Source organism: Primulina tabacum, chromosome 4 (genome assembly GCF_025594145.1).
Source record: "Primulina tabacum isolate GXHZ01 chromosome 4, ASM2559414v2, whole genome shotgun sequence".
In the NCBI taxonomy this organism is placed as follows: Eukaryota; Viridiplantae; Streptophyta; class Magnoliopsida; order Lamiales; family Gesneriaceae; genus Primulina; species Primulina tabacum.
The window spans coordinates 4,051,390-4,074,284 of NC_134553.1; the positions used below are offsets into that span (position 1 = coordinate 4,051,390).

The following is a 22,895-nucleotide window of genomic DNA, read 5'->3' on the forward strand; positions in this document are numbered from 1 at the left end:
TTGAAACAATGTTCTTTGTAAAAGGGGACCGATCTACGGATGGATTATAGGAGCAGACTCGGCTAGAAACAATAGTTGGATCCATCCCCCCCTACTCATAATTATTTTTAGGTGTTTAAAAAGGGTTCGATTTCGGAGATGTGGATTCTATGCATTGCTGATTTACTTCATTTAGCGCGGCCGATACCATAGAATTGGGGCGGTTCCGTCCCTTAAAATACAATGATCTACATCCACTTCTTCACTGATTTGTTCAATTTTAGATTTTTGTTTATAAGTGTTCCAAAGTTTAGTTTTAGTGTAGCAGTAACTTTGAGTTTTTTTTCTCTTGGTCTTATTTCATCGAAGCCTCGATATGACATCGAAAAGTACTGATGTATTCGACATCACATCAGCAACTTGATTAAAATAGTCGAAAGAGTTAATGTGTTGAAACACGAAAGAATTAAATGCAAAGACCTGACGTAATTAATGAATGGCTCATAATCAATTTGGCGTCCAAGCTTGATTGACAAGTTTAACTGAAATAGTATCATATCAACAAGAATGTAAGGTTGGATTTATTTGGAACTATCCATGGTTTCTTCAACCGGTAACTTGCTCAAAAATCCTAAAAAATAAACTATTTTTTTTCAGTCTGTCTGTCAGAAAAAATATACGTGAACTCAATGGGCTATATGTTTTTGTCGGACGAAAATCGATATAAAATATTAAAAATATAAAATTAATATATGATATTTGAGCACAAATTATTTCAGATCTGATACTAATATATGATTTTTGAGTATTCAAACATATATAATAAATACTGATATTAATCATACATTTGTATTTTCGGATGAAAATCAGTATAAAACATTGAAAATATTCTACTAATATATGATATTTGAGTATCAACTATTTTAGATATGATGCAAAAGATAAGATTTTGAATACAAAATTTAGAACAACTTTATTAATATCATTATTTGTTACACATGTTTGAGTACTTAAATATCATATATTAGTATCACATATGAAACAGTTATGCTCAAATATCATATATTAGTACGATATATATTTTCAATTTTCGTACCGATTTTCATCCGAAAAATCGTGTCATTAAAATCAATATTTGTTATACATGTTTAGATACTAAGAATCATATATTAATATCATATATGAAATAGTCAGTACTCAAATATCATATATTAGTATCACATTTTTAATATAATTTTTAATCAATTTTCATCCGAAAAAAGACATGTGAGTTCAGGAAGTGCAAACACGCTTTGTTGTGGATTGTATAATGTAATCACATAATTTTTTTGACAGGAACTGAATGAAAATTTAAGTTTGAGTTCGAAGATTTAAAGCAAATGAACTCTTACTTCAACTGATGATAATGGATTTTATCTGAGAATTTACCCTTTGTCCTTCCTTAGACAATCTTTTTCAACATATTAATAGAGGGCAAAAGATCGACGCTAGTGTTAATGGTATAAATTCTAAGTACTTTCTTCAAAACCAGCCATGCCTAGTTTGTTTATCTTTAAACATCTTTTGTGTTGTGGTTGTGGTCCTCTACTAAATTTTAACTAAATTTATCATATCATATTTAATTTTATAAATATCACAATTAAATCAAAATTTGAAAAATAAAATATATAAAATACATAATATTTATTATATTACACATGTTTCACTGGTATCATGTGAAAGAACACTACAATATTAAAATTGGCAGATGAGCAGGAGCTTATCTAACGACCAATCTCAAATTTAGAACAAAGTCTCGGATTCGAGATCAGATCATAATAAAACTTCGTCTCCGATTCAACACAATCAAACTACCAACCGACTTTAAGCATATGATACGCGCCATGGGGGTACTCATGCCTTCTGCTATGTTCTAATGTGTTCTACGCCTACAGAGTGTCTCTTTCAAAGTCTACAATAGGCTCCAAGAAATCATTTTCCCAATCGTTGATGTTCGCTCTTCCTTCTTTCCTCTCTTTACTACATTATGATCCAATTTTTATTAATATATAACTTTAGTTGAACTCAACATAGAAAGATTCGATACACATGTGTGTGTTGGCTCGTAAGTTTAACCAATACACACCAAATGATAGCGACGTCGATACACACGTCATCATATATATGTGCTGGCCCGCTGGATAAACCTACGGGCCAACGCATTAGCATATAAATTACGCTAGCCAAGAAAATCATACTTATGATCATTGGTCAAACGCTCACCTACTCGACTAACTCAAACATTCGCTGTCAAGATTTGGATCGTGATAATTATGTCACATATCAAGATTTTCATAAAAGAACAAGAGAAAGGGACTTATAACTACAATTGATGGTGATAACAAATACTATTATACATTCAAAATACATTAAAAAAAAAAAAAAACCACCAGACATTCTCCAATACTAATGTTTTTGCACCACCTATTGTTGCAGCACTATCTAGTTGCTCCATGTGGACCGGGATGAACTAGTTCGGCTGCTTAAACTTGAAGGGTCCTTCTTCCAATCAGGATTCTGAAAGCATCTCAATGGTCTAACCTGTATATTCGATCATATTTAAAAATATGAAACAAGGAAAATAACTTCTACAACGACAAGTCGACATGAAAGGGCCACATTCCATTTGCTCAATGTTAAAAAGCTCGTTCTTGTCTTAATAATGCTCCATACGCTTGCAACTATGGTAAGTTATTATTTTTCAAATGAGATGGCTAAACAATAATTATTTTAGTTTAAAAATACTGCTTCGTGTAACACCCAAAAGTAAGCGAATGAAATATATGGGGTGATTTTTTGTATCAAATTGTTTTGAACAAATGACTTTTAGGCTCGGACACCATGTTATGAACTAGTTCTCCTCATTTATCTAAAGTGGTAAAATAATTAATATCTTAACAATATTAGATACTCATCCCCTGCACATGTACACAAGCGGCATATGAAAAGAAAGGGGATAGTATTGAGAGAGAGGAAGTAGAAAAACTGACCTTCCAACGCCTTCTGTGGCCAAATCTATTGTAGATGGACTCGAGCCTTGGGATTATTTGCTTGAATGTCGGCCTCTTAGCTGGATTTTCACTCCAACACAGTTCAATCAACCTATAAGAGAGCAGGGCAAGCCAAAAACAAGTTTGAATCGGCATAAATGTTTAGATTAAAGGTGAGAATATACAGCGACGTGAGTATGAAATACAATCAAGCGAAATAAAACAACGAGAAAGCACAATGAGCCGTATCATTTCTCCATGATAGGTGTGCAAGAAAACATTTGCATAACTTAAGAAATCATGAGTACGTACTCCTTCAATCCATGGGCATATAATTTTGCTGAGGCTCTAAAAGGTGGCCGTTCTTTTGCAGCATAACATACGGGAACTTCATAGTCTTTCTTTCCGTATAACGGTCGGTGTCCTTCAATCATCTAAGTTTAGCACATCAGAAAGATGAGTTAATGGAAAGCTGGTATAGACGACATAGTTTTTCAAAGTGACACCTGCTTGACAATAAGGATACATTATGTTTCTTGTTTAAAATACATTAACAAATAAGACAAAACTTATGATACAAAAGCAAATCAACAGGTGCATAACGGAAAAGATAACACCAGTCCACCAAATAAATGGCATGATGCCAGGATTATATTAAATTTGAAATTCGTCAATATACGGATTAAAAAAACAAATTCATTCTACTATCTGAATTCTTGATATGGTCTCCAGATACCGACGAGACATTTTAATGCTACTTTTAGTGAAGAGTTAAGAACTATTATAAATTAATATTTTGCTTGATTCAGGTATATGTGCTATGAATCAATCAACACGTGATCAAATTAAGTTCCAAACAGAATCTGCATGTATATTTCTGCAGGTATGCTAATTAAATTCTGTGTATTTCTCTAGTACACTGCATATTGTTCGATAAAACAATGCTGCTATCATCAACAACCTTGATACGTAAGTGGGAAACTCAACTCATAACTAAATTGAAAAACTTGTTCAGACCATGCAAGTAAACAAAAATGCCTTCTAATCTAACATGTTCAAGGGATTTAGGTACATCACCTCTTGTAGAATCAAAGCGAATGAGAAAACATCCACTTTGGTATCATACTCCTCATTTCTGAAAACTTCAGGAGCCACGTATCGACCTGTCAACACAGAAGTAATATTCACAGAATCAGTAATTTATTTACTATATATTTCTAAAGGTGAAAGAATCATTTAGTTCTAAGCGAAAAATTAGTAGATTTTTATATGCATATATACGTGATGATGGAATCTTGTTCCACAAGGTCCTTCCAGGAGTGGAACCAAAGACAAAATGAATCCTATGCAGACTAGACATTTCCAAATTATAATGTCCTAACCCTCAACTTGAAGTTTTGCAAAAAAGAATCTTCATAGAGTCAGCAAACTCACAAGAAGAATCCTGACAACTAAGAGGCCTATCTTCTTTAACTCTGTTGGCAACTTCTAGAAGCTTGCTAACGCCAAAGTCCGCAACTTTCAGATGTCCAGAATCATCCCTCAAGATATTTCTGCTTTGCAGTAAAAAAATAAAAGTGGCTTCTTTGGAAACTAAAGCAACATAATGGGACTATGTCAACAATCATCCTAGTATTCTAGCAAAATATAGTATTCTAGCAAAATACGCAGAAAAGTTCCAATGGAAAAACTTACGAAGGCTCAAGATCACGGTGAATAATTGCTTCAGGTTTATGTTCATGTAGATAGTTCATTCCCCTGCATACCAAGATTTGCAAGACAAAAGTGATTTGCTAAATGATATTAGTAAGGAACTAGTATCAACATAACATACCCCGGGTTGATAGAGTTAGTTTGGCGCATTTTCGTGAGCCCAAAAATTCATTGTGTTGTGCATGTGTGTATTACACATCTCTTGTAATTACCACATAAAATTCCAAATAATGATGATTTCTTTGTGCAACCAGGTTTTCCAAATTTGATTTAAGAATGTTTTCTCAGTAAAATTATGTGTTCTCACCTATTGTTCTCCTTTCAAATTTTAATTTGTTGTTCTGAAGTTTCCCGTGACAAAATAATTAGCTATACATGGATAAAACTTTCTGAATGTCACATTTGTATGCTTAATTTAGCTTATTTCTATGAAAAACAATTCATGTGCCAGTATCAATCATTATCCTAAGTGATAAGAAACTGAATAAAAAAGATAAATAACCCGAGTTCTCAATTTCGTTCCATTTAAAAGAGACGGGTCTGTAAGAAAACACATTATTAAAGAAACTCAGAAACATATTAAACCTTGCAATGTCCATAGCAAATCTGAGAGCAGTTACGGGTTTAAGAGCTCCTTTTCTTTTCAAATACTCATGAAGGTCACCCTGAAAATATACAGGGTATATTTATCAGATGCTGGTTTAAGAATGGCTCAGAACAAATAACAAAATTCTCTAAGGACTATAAGGAAGATAAGCCCCGATATTAAATCAATCAGCTAACTACACGTCTAATAAAGTATAAACCATTAAAAATAATTGAGAACTATCAATTCAAATAAAAGAAAAAGAACCAAAACAAAACTTTGCTAAACCTGAAAAAACTGCTGAGACAGAGAATATTCTAACATAACAAGCAATATATATGCATGTAGAAGAAATTCAAGACAACATAACAAATAAACTTCAGAACAAATAAGTTCATGAGAAAAGTTAACTAGGAAAAAAGATGAAAAGAATTTAGTTCACTGAAGTATATAAAACAGTTTCTCAAGCAAAACCTTTGGTAAGTATTCAGTAACAATCATCATAGGACTACTTTGTGTCACGGCACCAAGAAATTGAACAACATTTGGATGTCTTATTTTCTGAAGCAATGCAAGCTCGTCTCTAAATGCCCGCCTGGAAATCACAGTAGTTTAGAACATGTGAAGTTGAAAAGAATTAAAATATTACGTAATCTATCAAAGAACTCACACTTTATCTTCATCAGCAATACCCTCCCAAAATGGTTTAACAGCAACTTGTGTTCCACCCCATGTAGCTATTCTGAAGGTTCCCTAAAAATATTCCATCAAAAAAGTGAATAAAAACTATGTCAGCTTTAACTACTATCAAATTGACTGCTTCAATAATATTTCTTGAATTTCAACCCATTGCATCTTAGATTTCCAAATAGTGAGCTGTTCAACTTATTTATCAATAATTCAATGGGCGAAAGAAAATTGCTGTATCTAATAAGCAATGAGCCAGAGTTATCCAAATACCTTGGTTATTTTAACGCTGTTCGAGAAATCGAGTTCTCTTGGATTAATCTCATATTCTGGTACATCAAGAGCATTTTGAACATGCATAGGAGCAGGAGACATCTGAAGAAAACACAGCAAGCCATTAACCCCAAAGGACAAAGGCCACTAAAGAGAAGAAACCAGCTACCAGTTCCAAAAAAATTCTTGATGCACGAAAAACATTGTCACCAAAAAACAAATAAAGACACTTACCAAACACTTAGCACCATATTTCTCCAACAGTTTGATCACATCATAACTCTTATAATGCGTTGCATCTGCAAGAGGCTGTTCAAACAAGAATAGGTGGCATAATTGAGATAGAGAACTGTAATTATATCACAAAGATTTTGCAAGACTTCACTTGAGGACTAGGACATTTCCATGTTGTGCAAGGTGCATTACTCAAGATTTTTCAAAGACATATATACATAGAAAATACAATGAGACCAATGATTAATAAACTCTACATTACCATGAATTTCCAAGAGCTAAAGGAAATAATAATCTAAGAATAGAAAAGCAAGTACAACTTCCATAATAGAACTGTTTACCGAAAAAACAAATTTAACTTGTATTGTCTCAGAGTCAAGACATACCGTACTTCCCCATCGATCTTTAAGGTCTAACTCCGCCCCGCTTTCAATCAACAACTTGGCAACATCATGGTTTCCCTGGCAAGCAGCAACATGAAGAGCAGTACGATAATCGATATCTTTGAAATTAACATCTGCTCCGGAATCTAAAAGCTCTTTGATTCCTTCTAATTCGCCCTCGTTTGCCAAGAACATCAGCCTCAACCCAGGATCAATGTCACTCACATCTCCGAAATCACGCTCATCATCCATATCGTCCAGGCTCTCAGAGCCCCGCTCTGGAGCCAAGGACGACTGCTTCAACAGTGTAAATCTCACAGGCATATCGGATTCCATTGGAAAAATTCAATCAAGAATTCCTCGTCACAAGAAATTTTCAATTGTCGAGCCAATATCAGTTACAATCCTACCGAACCCGGTCTGCAAATTGCAATCAAGAATAACTTTACGTAAAATATTAATAACCGAGTCTTTTTAAATAACTGGAATCAATAAACTTTTGAAGAAAATGGTGGTTCACGCAGTATTATTCTTAAAAGGAAGGCTATATATAACGCGAAACAGAATTAAAAGTCAATATCATGAAATAGAACTGGAAAGATAAACTGATCAAGAAAAGATCAATAACTGGAAATCGTCAAGAATCCGCCAAGAAGAGTTCAAGTATTTGAGTTTCAGCCCTGAGAATTCAAAGATAGTTGAATTAAAGAAGGAAAATTCAAACCCACCCTATATTTTTGGAATCGATTATCAGGGATAATTCATGACTGAATATTAAACTATGATGTAGGGAAGCTCCCGAAAGGCACAATTTAGGTCAAGATCGGCGAATTATAGACAAGAATTAAGCAAACACGAAGTGCTTTTACTCTTCATTGTTTGTGTATATAGTGGCACCGCCAGCGTTACGAGTATGGAGAACAGGTGGACGTTGACAAATTCGAATACAAGGAAGGAGAGTGGAATTTACGCGGTAAGTGGTGGCGCGTGGCCAGTTATGCTTGGCGGCGTGCTTTCTTATTAATTGTTTCCCTATTTCCTTCCGGATTTCACTTTTCCTTTTTCTACTGGAACTTTCACTCTACCGTGTTATCGGAAAATCATTTTATTTTTCGAACACCGTCCAATTATACATTTAAAAATAATATATATATTAATAAAAAATGCACACGTATTATATGTATTATTATTATTTTTAATTTGATCAAATAATACTAAACAATTAATACAAAATTATTTTGAATTTATAGATTTGTTCGATTTAAAAGTGAAGTTTTGTTTAGATTTTTTTATATGTAAAATATGGAATGACTTGATGAGGTTTTTAGTAGGGTAAGAAGGATAATTATGGAATTTAATATTTTGGTGTAAGTAATTATTCTAAAAGTCTCACACATAATAGTATAGTATAAATATTATAAATTCAATTTTATAATTTACATAAAAATTCCGATGAACAATCTAACGAGTCAATTTTATGAGACTAATATTTTATTTAGGTCACATTTAAAAAATATTTTTTATATCAAAAGTAATACTTTTATTATAAATATAGACATGATCTCATCTCACGAATAAAGATATATGACATTGTATCATATTATATGATTTATTTATGCTTCAATATATAATTTATCACGGATTATATTGTTGCACTAATTGATTAATTAATAATTAAATATATTATAAAATTCACATAAATTACATATTTATAAATTATATTAGATTATCTATCAAATAAAATTACCCAAGATGGCTAGAATTTTGAAGATCCGAGAATCCCGAAAAACACGAAGAATTAATTGAGTGCGAGGTGAATTGATCATTATACGAAGAAATCGAGAGAAAAAAGAATCCATGGGTCAATACTGGCACTGCCCGCAAGATCCTGTATACCTCTACAAATTACTGTTCAAAAGATGACACAAATGAAAAAATGAGACCATAACAAATGGATTGAAACACCACCACACTATAATACAGGAACAGTGATGGATGCTGGCATTGCGGTCGAGTTCCCGGAAATTGTATACCCCACTCCTAACATGTTCTCGCTCCTTCGGAACACCCTAGCCAGTGATGCTGCTTTTCTCCTGGCTCGTTTCGTCCCGGTAAATAGTAAACAATGCAATAAACTAGCCAATGACGGTGCATTCACAACCTTCTCTGTGGTAGCCGCGCCACCCCCTCTACATAATTCGAGCAGCGCGGTCACAGCGTTTTCTTTACCCCTCGGAGTGCCACATCGCATCATTTCAGTCAACCCGCTGACCGCCCTTTCCTCATTTCCGACAGCTTCAGCCCCTGTTGGCTGCCGAACAATCAGGGCTAATGCACCCGCTGCTTCTTCAGATACGCCTTCATTTCCTAGTGCTTCAACTAGCACGCATACGGCCCCCGAGTCTATCATTCTTGCACAATTCTCAGTGTGAGTTGATAGGTTATACAAAGCAGTAACCGCGTCTTTTTTACCTCTGGGAGTTCCATTTCTCACCAGTCCAGCCAAGGCTTCAATTGCCCCTTGTTTTTCGGCTATTTCTTTCTTGAATTCATGAACAGCAGAGAGGCTGAAGAATGTTGCGGCAGCATTCTCCCTGGCCTCAGTTGTATGCCCGAATCTCAAAACTTCAGCGATTGCTCCTAAACACCCTTCCACATCCATGATTCTGCTTTTATTCTTGTCATAGATAGACAAGTTTAGCATTGCAGTTATGGAGTTTTCTTGTGCAACAGCATCCAAAGACGAAAGTAGCATTTTCAGAAGAGGAATAACACCAGCCTCACCTATGCAAGCCCTACTCTCCTTCCCCGTTTTCGCCATCAATCTAATCTCCAAGGCAGCCACCGTCTTTGCCCTAGGCGTCCCATTAGCTAGTTGATCGATGAGTAGGCCCACTGTGGCTTTTGTAGCTTCAGCAACAGCTTTGCTCCATGAAGCAGCCACAGCACTTTCAGAAGAATATGCATTCTCAAGTGGATCATAGGAAATACCATTAGCCATGCACCAACGTAGAATCAGATTTCTCAGAGGTTTATTCGGCACCAACTGATTATGAACAAGCTTCTGTCCAGTCTTGGGACAAGTGCAGTGTCCTTCCATCCATCTCGAAATGGACTCACGATCATACGTCTGACCAGTTGATACTACCACCGGATCCTTCATCATTTCGAGTGATATCGGGCAACAAAAATCCTTCGGGATCGTTGTAAATGTTTCAGAAACATCCTTTGAAATCAAGCATTTCTCCGTTTTCTTGTTCCACCTTCCCAGTTCACCCTCCTCATCTTCAAATCTAAATAGTAAGAACCTACTGTACTGTATCAAAGCCACGAATCCATTAAGAATGGATTTCGTGGGTTCAATATCCCCGTTGTGATTAACAATCTGCTCCTCCAAGAACTCAATCTCGACTCTACAACTTCTTACATTGCTAATCATCAATTTTTCTACGAAAAAGGAGTACAAATCATTGATATGGGGAATCCTCCCCTCTTCAAATTCACTCAGGAAATAATAAAACTTCGACCTTAACAATTCACCATGGTTATCAATCATCAATATCGACTTTTTTGATTGTTTCCTTAACAACTCGACTTGTTCTTTAACATCCACAGGCAAGTTGCATTCTCTAACAGGCAAAACATCCAAAAGGATCGATATTTCCTGATTCAAATCATGAAAATGACCCGAAATCGAGTGGTTCTGAAGCAACAACCACAACTTACTTGAACATTTGATATAATGAAGCAAGATTTTCGCCCTGTAAAGAAACAGGTACAACTCCTTCAAGCATAAAAATATCGTGGCATTCACTTGCAAGAACGCCACTTCGCGAAGAGCATCCACCATAACAGAAATCACCTGAATTTTCCGAATCAGAGATCTGAAATTCCCTCGCTGAAAGAAAGGCGCCGCATCAATTCCATCGGAAAATGCTAACACCAGCTCTGAAGAAAAGGCCCCCAGGGTCTCTAAAAGTGAAGCATTCGACAGACCCCCGGGTAAAGGAAACACCACCAACGACATCGATCTCCTCCAAAACGACGGAAACATCGCCGCCGATGACATTCAAAACCGAAAATATTACAAATATGTGACAAATACTCAAAGGGTCATTACGCTCAAATAAATTCTAGAATGTGAGACGATGTGTGAACATCATCTTTCACTAGTGTATCTTACATAAATAGGAATACCTGCATATTCTGAATCCGCGTAAAGGGTGGAAAAGCAATCCGAAGAAGAACGCAGCGAAGGGGCAGTGACAAAAAACGGTGTAGATTTTGTGCGCGTGTGTGTGTACACTTATCAATTGACTGGAATTTCAGTATATAATAATCTTGATTTTACTTTTCTTCGAGGAAATTCAATGCCAAAAAGTAGGGTCGGTAAACGAATCAATCCGTTCGTGAGCTATTCGAAGCTCGATTCGATAAAAGCTCGTTTGAGAGGCTCGTTCAGATAAAGAAGAAACCAAACTCAAGCTTTACAGTATTCGGCTCGTTAGCTCGTGAACATGTTCGTTGGTAAGTTCATGAGTAATCTTTTAGATTAAAAAATAATAGTTTTGATATTTGATTTATTGATTTTGCATATTATTTATGAAATATATAGAAAAATCTATTAAATTTATTTATTATAATAAATTTACAAATTTTAATAAGAATAATATATTTTTTTTAAATATATAATTTACTTTTTAATTAATTTAATGAAAATTTAAATATATAATTCATATTTATTAAGTTTGTTTAGGCTCGATAAAGACTTGAATAAGCTCGTGAGCCATGTATATATTCGTTAAATAAAGCTCGAGCTCGCCTCGATTATAAACGAACCAAGCTCAAACATTCAAGAGTTTGGCTTGGCTCGACTCGACTCGATTACATCCCTACCTAAAAGCGACGTTGGCCCAAGCTATGAGAACATTGGAATGGGGTGCCTAGTCTATTTATCACTCCATCTACGTTCTTCCATCAACAAAAATGTGTGCGTCCGTAGTAATTCTTATTTCAAGATTCAATTTTTTTCATATTTTTGTGTTTTTACTAAACGCAAAGGTAAAGATATGACACAAAGGATTTCAATGAGTTTTGTGTCAATGTTATATTATTGTGTATTTTGTGCAAGTCATTCGAGTGTACATCTGAATTCAAAACAAAAAAAAAATATCACTGAATCATTGTTATTTCGTTTGAATTCAGATGTTCGCATGAACATTTTGTATAAAAATATATATATGGTATAACATAATATGACTCATTTTAACGAGAAGTGAGGTTGGACAAGAGACATATTTATCAATTTAGGAGATTGAAATTGAGATTTTTAAAAATTACAACAAATTTATTATAATATGAATTATTGGATTAGTTGGATATTGTGATATGGATACGCCAAAACATGCTTAAAATACCATAGTATGCACATATTCTTTTTTTTTTCCTTATTTTATTTTTCAAGTAAGATGTGTACTAAATTATTGAAGAAAATGTAATAAAAAAAATTGAGTTATATGTTAGTTATCATTAACAACCCACTCGAGTTTGATGCGAATAAAGATTTTTATCTTTTGACAAATTTCCTATATTTTAATTATGATAAATTATTAAATGTATATTTCTATAATAAAAAAGGAGGAGTTTTAAATTATAAAGTTTGGAATTAGTAATATTAATATATGCAAAAATAGCCAAATGAAAGGAAACTTCAATGGTCGACTTAATTAATATTTGATAAAAACTTGTGTGAGACGGTCTCACGAGTTATATTTTGTGATAAAGATATCTTATTTAGGCCATCCATGAAAAAAGTATTACTTTTTATGTTAAGAGTTGTTAAGAATATTATTTTTTATTGTGAATATCGTAGAATTGATCCGTCACAGATAAAGATTCATGACACTATTTTAGAAGAAACCTATTTTAATATTTGTGGGTAGAGTTTAAATGGTCAAAGCTTCCATATGACGATGCCACCCAGGACGTACGATTTGGTTCGCAAGTTCGCACTCTGTCGTATTCTCACAAAACTTCCACACTTCTCCTTGTCATTGCCTAAAAGAATTAATTATTGTTATTATTTTTTTTCATACGAAAATTTAAATACGTGTTCCTGTATGTCCTATCGATTTACTTGTAGTTGATCGAAAATTGGAATCTGATCTTTGAATAAGAAAAAGAGCGGATCTACAAGGTATCATCTTCGATATTGAGATATAACATAAGACCAATAAATTGATTCGGGATCTCGCTATTAACGTCTTGGCCTAAAAAGAATAATCTTTCTATTTTTTTTCCTTTTTAAAAAATAATCAATCGTCGCTGCATTTCAAGCAACGACTCAATATAATAAGAGTACAGTTATTCATATTAATTAAAAAGAAACTGAAATTTATAATTATTTAATTTTGGTTCCAATAATATATAATTCACAAAAAAATAATTTTGGTCCAGCTTTTAACATTCATCCAACTTAAATGAGACAATCTCACCAAAAAAAAAATTATTAGATGGATATCCAACCCGATCCGATCAAATACATGAAAATTTTAATTTTTATGTCTAAAATATTATTATTTTTCACTGCAATAATATCATTTTTTTTCCAGTGATGTTTTGAATTAATATTGTAATATACGATGATTTAAATGAAAAACATCTGATCAACGAAAATATTATTTTTTATATCTAAAATATTAATTTTCGAATTATCATTTTTTGTTAGTTGTGTTATTAATAGATATTATGTAAAATAAGTTTTTTTGAGTAAAAAAAATACTATGTTCATGTAAAAAGTATATTATGTAATAATATTAAATTGAGTAAAAAATATTAACATTTACTATAACTATAGAATCGATCGACTCACGAATCTATATTCGTGAAATTGTTGTACATGAAACATAATGATCAATCTTTCATGGTTCACTAAGTGACATAAATAGCACACTCAATAAACAAAGCCCAACTCCTTACATTTAAATTTCCATTCCCAATTTTACTTGTGGAAAACGTATCCCCTAGAAAATGAAAGTTCCGCTTATTGTTTATCAACTACTTTATTTGCGTTATAATGATTTTGATAACTTTCATTCATCTTTATATGTAATAATAATAATAAGACAATGTCTCTTATGAGGTGGTCTCACGAAACTTTATCTGTGAGATGGGTCAATCATACCGATATTAACAATAAAAAATAATATACTTAGTATAAAAAGTAATATTTTTCATGGATGACCTAAATAAGAGATTCGTCTCACAAAATACGACCCGTGAGACCATCACACACAAGTTTTTGCCTAATAATAATGGTATTCTGAGATATTCATGAAATTAATTAATTAGATCTATGGTTCGGTTCAGAACATTATCTTCTCAACAAAAGATAAATAACAAATTTCTTGTGACTGTTCTACCGATCTATATTATGAAAAAGATTGACATAATTCATATTTATATAAAGAATCACATCTATCTTTTCATAAATTTAATCGAATTGAAGATCTGTCTTACAAAATTGATCAACGAAACCATTTCATAAAAAAAAATAAGGTAAAAAAATAATTAGTAAAATAAGTCTATTCGCATGATAATAAAATAAATTGAATAATGTCGATTTGGGATAAACGTGGCTCGTTTTACGGACTCAAGCCCATAAAGCGGTTTCGGACTTCCACCCCAGCTCCCATCCCGTATAATATAATTTAATTCCCCGTTTTTGCATTTTGTTTTTAAATTTAAATCCCGAAAACACGGCCCTCTGATCAACTTCGAACTTGCAAAAATTGGTTAAATAATCTCGGTAACTCTTTTTTTAAAGAAAGGTACATTTCTTAAAAAAAAAATTACCCCCTTCGAACTTCTCCCATTTTCTAATTCTGCACGGCGAAGGAATCAGGAAACTTACGTTATTGTCAGATTTGCTGGAGATTTAGCAGCCATGAATGTGTTTAGATTTTCTGGTGAGATGATGCACTTGATAAGTATTTTGGTCGTCCTCCTCAAAATCTATGCCACCAAATCGTGCTCGGGATGGTATTTCTGTTTAAGTTCTTTGTTATTGGCACAATCTGATTTGAAAATTGGTTTATGTGTTAGGGTTTATGTTCTAGTTATTATGAGTTGATTAATCGGCAATGCGATAATGGATTTTGGTTTCGCTCCGTGGTGCTGCTGGGTTCTGCTTTGTCTAGTAGTACGTGTTGAAATACCAAGAAATACTCTAGGTAACGTTGCAAAGAAACATCACAAATAATATCAACAATTTAATAAAATGAATATCAATATTTGAATAAAACGAACATCAATATTTATTGTAGTTCACCTTAAACTAGGTCTATGACCCCTCTAGATGTCTCATAAGATTGTTTTTTTATTGATAACAAAAGAGACAAGATAATTGAAAATATATTCTGATTTTATCATTCATTTTCTCTATTTCTTCCAAAGATAAAAATCTCACACTAATCACTCTTTTTCACTTCTACACTTGTGATTATAGAAGAGAAGATTTTGTATTTTTTTGTCATTTTGATATGAAAAACGATGTGAAGTTTATGAAAGAGAACAAAAAATAAAACGTCATCGCTTACATAATAAAACCAACCACTTTTGTTTAACTCAAACTATGTGTTAATTATTTGTCAAAGCGTGTTGCTGAATTCTACAAAAGTGGCTTGAATATTAGCAATTCTTCTCTTCAAGTGCGTTTTGTGAATTCGATCAGACCTGCAATAGCTCTGCAATATTCCAACTTCCATTTCGGCAATGCCTTGGCATCATATCAGATCTGTTTTCATCTATGTGAATCTTCTCAAACTTTAGCAACTTCTTCTCCAATACATCCTGTATCCAATGATAATGAACATCAATATGCTTTGATCTTGAATGCATTGAAGGATTCTTTCCAATATGAATTGCACTTTGATGGACACATAACAACTTGTATTGATCTTGTACAAAACTTAATTCCTCAAAAAACCCTTTCATCCATAACAACTCCTTGCATGCCTCAGTTGTCGATTTGAATTCCGCTTCAGTGGTTGATAATGCTACACACTTTTGCTAACTTTGACTGTCATGACAGCTCCACCTGTAAATGTAATCAGGTATCCTGATGTTTCATGCCATGTCTGTTTATGTGTAGCCTACAAGCTCAAGTCTAGATCCTCAAAAACTCAATCTATGTTTAGAGATGCCCCGTAGATATTTGAATATCCATTTTACTGCAGTCCAATGTTCATTTCTCGGTTTTGAAAGGAATCTACTCACTACACCTACAGAATGAACTAAATCTGACCGAATACATACCATGACATAAATCAGACTTTCAACTGCTGAAGCATATGGTACACTTTTCATTTCTTCTTTTTCATCATCCGTAACAGGACTCTGTTTTGAGTTCAACTTGAAGTGGTTGGCAAGAGAACATTCAACCGCTTTGGCCCGGTTTATGTTGAACCTCTAAAGTACCTTCTCAATATACTTCTCCTGCAGATCTGTCAAGATGGATTTCCATGCCAATAATTCTTTTTGCTGTCCTCAAGTCTTTCATAGAAAATATTATGCTCAGTTGCTTCTTTAGGCCTTTGATTTCAGAAGCATATTTGCTAACAACCAACATGTCATCTACATAAAACAGAAACATCATCAAACCATAGAACAGAAGCACCATCAAATCCTCCAAGCAACAATGACATCAGCCTACATAGATCTGAGTACACCAGACCTAGAATTTTATAAGCTCTGCTAGAAGGTGAACTTTTGAATGATATCCTGTTTTGTTTTAGTTTCTTTCTATCTCAAATTCTCAATCACGTTTTTGTTCTTTCTTATTTTTGTTTTATCGAGTGTTTTGTCTCTGTATTATGTCACAATAATTGTTTTTCTTCATGTGTCCAAGGATTTTCTTCCTTGCTCATTTTTATGTTTCTCCTTTCGTCGAGCAGCACGAATTGACTGGCATTATTTTGGTTTATAAATTCCGAGTTACTGTCATAGTTATCCATCGATACAAGTATTAACACGTTTCTATTCAGTCTTACCTGTTGATGTGATCAAGAATCGGTTACATGAGGCAATTTTTTGTATTCCTCATATGGTCATGTGAAATCAAAAAAAAATTGCATTCCTGTTGAGATCCATTACTCTCAGTTTATGTTGTCTCTCGATTAAAAATGTAGGCAGTTCATGGGTTACATTAAAAAAAAAAAAACTCGCCCTAAATCGCCATTTGAAAAAAAAGCTAAAGATCACATTTTTGTCTTAGGTTGTTTAATTTTGTGATATTTATGTGTATAGATATCTTTATGGTAAGAAACAATGCATGCATGCAGTCACGGTTATATAGTGTGCATTTGTTCCTTGAACTGGCGAGACTTTAAATTGTGATGTATTGTGTATTGTGACTTTGATAGTACTTATCTTTAATATGAGATGCTGTGAAACTAATGGTCATTTATGCTCCCAGGGATTTGATTTAGGACGTAGGAACTGTATACAATTGTGTTCTTGGCTCGGTATCTGGATTTGTTTACTGACTTTATTTCAGTGTACAACACTGTGATGAAGCTGGTTTCGTGGGAAGCTCTTTGGCAATACTATATTGCATGCGGTTTCACCACGTTGTGCGGCGTTCCTATGACAGTGAGCTTGACACCTTTAGGCATTATTTACTTGTATTCTGTTTTCACACCTTTAGGCATTATTTACTTGTATTCTGTTTTCTCTTGGCACTTCTTGTTCATGAGAACTTCACGTTTCAAGAGGTTAGATCATCTCCGTTTCGTTTTCAAATCTTGATTATTTGATTTTGTTTGAAGTAAATGACTTTTGCTGATTGTGGTATTTAGCATATGCTTTGTAAATAATTGCCTTACTAAGCTATGTTTACATCTATGAGAATTGCCTAATTTCATGTCTTCTGATCCTTGATTTCACACTTGTCCACTCCTGTCATTGAAATTGATCGCCAACATGTCATGCTCATGGCCTGACAATTTCATAAATCGTAAAGAATCTTTGGTCTTTGACCATGGTTTGAGATTTTCACCCCGCTTAGCTGAAAAATGGTGTTGAAAGTTCAAAGTTTTGCAAATCTTATTACTCTTCATTGGTCGTTGACCAGCCAGATGTTACATGTCTCTATACTCGATCAAAAAACATTCATTTATTTGTCATTTTGTCGATGGATTTTACATCCTGAACTGGGTATCCTTTTGCTGGAACCCTTTAACATTTTGCTGCACAGCGCCTATCGAGCATTTTACATCCTGAACTGGGTACACCGCTACTTCACAGAGCAGCATTTCAGTCGATGGATTTGTAAGTCACTGTTATGAATCTGTTGGATGACTCTTTGATTTGCGCTGATTATGGCAATCTTTCTTCTTTTGCCAGCCTGCGTCTCTGGGCTTCTCCAAACAGCTCTATATGCAGACTTTTTCTACTTTTACTTCATCAGGTGATGACCCTCTCTCGAAAATTTAGCTCTCAGGCCTCAGTAGCATCTAAATTATACCCATCATTAAAGAGATTGCACTACGTTATTGCAGCTGGAAAAACAACGTGAAACTGAAGTTTCCAGCCTGATACAAACAAGACTGCACTTGGTACACTATGGCGCCCCAAACCTCGCCACGTAATCATACAACATGTGACGTCATATGCATAAAAATTTTCTTTTCCACGACGTAATAATATAATGCATATACGACAAAATAGTGCAATCACCACACTATCTACGTCAATGCAGCAGAAACAGTATAATAAATACACACATACAACTCAAGTAAGACAATAAGCTATACTGTCTCTATCTACTATCAACTACATGACTGTTTGACTAGACACACCTAGTCCTTCACCACTATCCTGTCTCACAGCATAGTCCTGTAACCTGTCCAACAGAAATAACCCCCAAAAGGTGAGCATATACAACAATCATCATCGCAATACATAACAGTTATATTAACAACATAAGATATAACTGAAATGATAACAGAAATACCCCATTTGCCGTTTCTAGACAATCAGCCATCAACAACCTCAACAACATCACACTGCAACAATAACATCGACGATACGTCGCACCCCAACTCCGGCGACAGCAATATCGTCGAACGAACAACAACATCGACGATACTTCGCACCCCAACACCGGCGACAGCAATATCGTCGAACGAATAACATCAACGATACGTCGTACCCCAATACCGGCGACAGCAATATCGTTGAACGAACAACATCAACGTAACAACATCAACGAGACGTCTCCCAACAGCGATAGTCAACAATATCAACAATAATAAACAACAACAAATATAATACCAAATCACCAAATTCCGGTGATTTATCATCGTTCAACGCAATAGTATTCATCAATACTAAACAATAACAACATATGCTCGTACGTCAACACGTACCTGATTATCGAGTATATAAATAATCTGGCTATTTCTTTGATCCCGAGGCTTGTGATGTATCTAAATAATTCAACAATAATTATCAGATCATTGTCACCGTATCAACACAATCATAATAGCCTCAATATATAACATCAAATAGCCCAACAACAATGAATTCAATAAAATTATAAAACTCGATTATAAATTCTTATTGTTCAACAATTTAATATTCTAGTGTATTTAATTCACAATACTACCATCAAATACACCCTAATTAATTTAACATCAAATAATAGGCTATTTTACAACATCCGTCAAATTGCGAAAACTTTATATCAACGTGTAGCCTATACTTCGTAGACTCAGAATATACAATCAGATTTAATAACAACTAACAAACAACTCTCCAATCTCAATTCAACGATTAAAATCCCTAATTATAATAAATTAGGAATAATTCAAAACAACAACACAATAATCTTCTCTACTTCGTTAAAATCATACACTATTCAACAATCTTCAATTTCTTTATGATTTCACAATTTATCGGATTTATTCCAGAAATCGACGAATTTCAAATATCACCAAAACTATAAAATTTATAACTTAAATCGAAGACCTCGTGTCAACGATCCCAAAACTGAAGTCGGTTCGTCGATTGGATAAACCGATAAGTCGCACGATTGAAAAGAAAATTCAAAACTGTATTATTTCTTTCTTCTCTCTTTCTCTGTTCTCGTTGAAACTTTCTGATAATTGCAACTTCTCACGTAAGTGCATCTTTATCCATTTTTTATTTTATTTTATATTATATTATATTAATAAAATATAATATAATATATAATATTTAACATTTTAACACCAATATATCCCTTTGAACCAGTCAAACGATCAAATTTTCCAAAACTCAAAACATAAAACTTCTATATCTTTGAGTTCTCTACGTTATATCCAAATTTCAAATCATTTGGACTTCATATGACTAACATATGTCATATTTCATTCTTTAAAAATCATTAATTATTTAGTAATCTTACATTACTAAATCAACAAATTGTGTTATTTATTTCAGGCATTACATACACCAATACAATTAAATATGTTCTTCCTACCGTTGAAGCATCATTTACACATCTGTAGCAACGTATTGTGGAAATGAGGTCCTCACTTATGACGACAAGTCGAGGAAGCGAGTTTTCCATATTTATTTGGAAGGATTACATTCCCAGCTTGCTACCTGCGGCCTGTCTGTGACATACTGAAAAAGCTATGCTCGTTCTATACATGTAAATTCTGGACCAAGTTCGAGCCGTGCTCATATTTGTAACGTCACACGTATAGTTTCTCCTTTGACGGATCAAGTATGATTTAGACCTTGTGCAGAGGAAATTTTGGTGATGGTTACAAATGTTAGTACTTTAAGAAACTGTTTGACCAAAGTTCACTCCAATTACTCAACTCCAATCACATGGGATCGGATCCTGAAACAGCAGACCCGAATGCTGACCCCTAGCTTCCACGACTACGTGGTTAACTGCATATCGGGTTCTATATTGTAAATAGAAAATGGGGTCATTCCTTTTTATACCGGAGTGTTGAACAAAATGTTCACGTGAACATCGGAATTCAATTAAACATGTGGGATATTTCAATTTTTTAAAAAAGATTTAGATGTTCACGTGAATATCGTGTATAATTGTGTATCGAGAGTAACACTACTTGTGTAGTATAGCCAAAACTTAGAAAATGTCCTATCCCAATAATAATTAAGAAGAATAAGGTAAATAAATAAATTTTTATATATTTTAGTTATAAATCTTGTGTAAAATACGAACAACTATCATATTACTTATAGGAATATCTACATGCCTATATATACTGAAATTATATTACATGTTAATATTTAAATTTTAACATAATTTAACGTCAAAAACTAGTTCAAGAGAAGAAGATTGTCTAAGATCATATACGCAACTCCCATGAATTTTATGTCACTGACGTGAGATAAAAAACGAACATCTGGAGCGTCAAGTATTAGTTAGACGTGCAAGCATAGGGAACACAATTTCATAATTGATCCCAAAAATTGAAAAAATAAAATTGGTTTACTGGTAAACTCACATGTACAGATCATGAACTATGTATATGCACTCACGTCCGTTTTTACAGATTAATTGTCGCCTCGCCTGTCAAATTAAGCCTTTGAACTCATAATCATCAACCAAAGAATCCAAAATTATGGTGGAAACTGGAAATTTTTGAAAAAATGAATAAGATGGCAGCAGGAAATTGGAAAATTGTGCAAGGCTAGTGGCCTGCCCCGGGGCTTGGGACCGATCGGAGAATGTGGTCCATGTAGGCGAGAGGGCGAGCAATGAGCTTTTCATCAACAGAAACAGCGTGACCTTTCTTGCTGGGCGTTGACGCCCGAACCCGGCCCTTCGGCAGCGCCGGAAGATACAACATGTCTGCTGGAGATGGAACCTTATCTCGCGTCACTTCCATCAAAACCTTTCGCCCATGCAACGACGAACTGAAAGTAGAAAAAATGATCAAGAAAACCAAGAAACTCAATCTTTTTCGAGCCATTTAAGGTTTACAAATCAATAGTTTTATAAAATATGGATTCCCAGGCGGAGACGATAATCAAGAGAAGCCTTTATTTTTCCGAATGAGGATTTGATTTGAGTCTGAGGCGGAGACGATGTATTTGCACACTTATATATTATTAGAAGGAAAATTCAGTAGGACGCGTTGGGTACTTGAAGAGGTCAAAGTAGTGTTTTCTTACATTTGAATATTGGGAATGTGTTTAGTGATCATGCCATGTTTTCGGACACATTTACATTAAATGTACCATTCCCAAGGTTTAGCCAAGTCAACGACCAAAGTGCTGAATAGTGGAGAACACATAGTCATGGATCTTTAGACCAATATTTAAATTAGTTTTTTTTAAAAAAATATCTCGTTGATGTTTAAAATTCAGTTCAATCATGTTGGAGATGAGTTTAAATTATTATTTTTTTTATAATTTTTATACGATTTCCAACATATAATTTTGTCTTATATTTTTGTATACATAAGATATGATTGTTTCACTTTATTTTATTTCATGACTTAGTAAGGATATTTTTAATTTGATTTTATTGATGTAAGATTAATTAGATCATAACAGTTTTGTAAAGATTATATATATTCGTATTTTGTGAGACAGATTTCTTATTTGGGTCATCCATAAAAAATATTATTTTTTATTGTGAATATCGATAGGGTTGACCCGTCTCACAGATAAAGATTCGTGAGACCGTCTCACAAGATACCTACTCTTATTTCTATTTGGTAATGATATTGAGAATTGGTTCTTAAAATTTGCAAATGGTGAAGAAACTAAAATACTTTCTATAAATTTGAATCTGATAACATAATGTAATATAATATTGTTTCAGCTTGAAAAATGAACATGTAATAATGTGTGAATGGGGGAACAAACATTATCGATTTTATGGGACTTTTGTTATATGAAACGCCGGGTCAGAGCTAATTTATGTGGGGACAATCACGGCCGGTGCCGCCGGACAGAGTACTTACCAATTTCTTGGAT

At 33.9% G+C, this 22,895-nt stretch overlaps 3 protein-coding genes across 6 annotated transcripts; 1 reads left to right on the plus strand and 2 right to left on the minus strand.

Annotated features, from left to right (window-relative positions):
• Positions 1-2,328: 2,328 nt before the first annotated feature.
• On the minus strand, positions 2,329-7,873 carry LOC142542572 (serine/threonine-protein kinase 12-like). Of its 4 annotated transcripts, none has more exons than XM_075649281.1 (13): positions 7,855-7,873; positions 6,888-7,304; positions 6,502-6,576; positions 6,268-6,369; positions 5,978-6,060; positions 5,782-5,902; positions 5,307-5,386; positions 4,704-4,766; positions 4,443-4,561; positions 4,086-4,171; positions 3,321-3,442; positions 3,009-3,120; positions 2,329-2,559 (listed from the first exon to the last, which is right to left on the minus strand). In XM_075649281.1, the coding sequence occupies exons 2-13, from the start codon at positions 7,218-7,220 to the stop codon at positions 2,461-2,463; spliced, it is 1,395 nt and encodes a 464-aa protein (XP_075505396.1). In that variant the 5' UTR covers positions 7,221-7,304; positions 7,855-7,873; the 3' UTR covers positions 2,329-2,460. The 4 variants fall into 4 exon arrangements, with proteins under 4 accessions (XP_075505396.1, XP_075505395.1, XP_075505394.1 ...); XM_075649280.1 differs by lacking the exon at positions 7,855-7,873 and adding an exon at positions 7,613-7,826; XM_075649279.1 differs by lacking the exon at positions 7,855-7,873 and adding an exon at positions 7,513-7,826.
• A 790-nt stretch (positions 7,874-8,663) lies between these two features.
• Positions 8,664-11,230, minus strand: LOC142542574 (U-box domain-containing protein 17-like). The gene has a single exon (XM_075649283.1). The coding sequence runs from the start codon at positions 10,951-10,953 to the stop codon at positions 8,857-8,859; it is 2,097 nt and encodes a 698-aa protein (XP_075505398.1). The 5' UTR covers positions 10,954-11,230; the 3' UTR covers positions 8,664-8,856.
• Positions 11,231-14,746: 3,516 nt separating this feature from the next.
• On the plus strand, positions 14,747-20,931 carry LOC142542575 (uncharacterized). Its single transcript, XM_075649285.1, has 6 exons — positions 14,747-14,924; positions 17,440-17,656; positions 18,139-18,212; positions 18,288-18,351; positions 18,443-18,499; positions 20,367-20,931. The coding sequence occupies exons 1-6, from the start codon at positions 14,830-14,832 to the stop codon at positions 20,451-20,453; spliced, it is 594 nt and encodes a 197-aa protein (XP_075505400.1). The 5' UTR covers positions 14,747-14,829; the 3' UTR covers positions 20,454-20,931.
• The last annotated feature ends 1,964 nt before the right edge of the window (positions 20,932-22,895 follow it).

Coding starts and splice junctions, on each gene's coding strand:
- LOC142542572 (XM_075649281.1), bottom strand. CDS start 7,220: ATGGAATCCGATATGCCTGTGAGATTTACACTGTTGAAGCAGTCGTCC. Junction 4,767..5,306: donor TTTGCTATGGACATTGCAAG/GTTTAATATGTT, acceptor CTTGGTATGCAG/GGGAATGAACTATCTACATG. Junction 3,121..3,320: donor TATGCCCATGGATTGAAGGA/GTACGTACTCAT, acceptor GCTCTCTTATAG/GTTGATTGAACTGTGTTGGA.
- LOC142542574 (XM_075649283.1), bottom strand. CDS start 10,953: ATGTCATCGGCGGCGATGTTTCCGTCGTTTTGGAGGAGATCGATGTCG.
- LOC142542575 (XM_075649285.1), top strand. CDS start 14,830: ATGAATGTGTTTAGATTTTCTGGTGAGATGATGCACTTGATAAGTATT. Junction 18,213..18,287: donor GCATTTCAGTCGATGGATTT/GTAAGTCACTGT, acceptor TTCTTTTGCCAG/CCTGCGTCTCTGGGCTTCTC. Junction 18,500..20,366: donor TACAAACAAGACTGCACTTG/GTACACTATGGC, acceptor TATTTATTTCAG/GCATTACATACACCAATACA.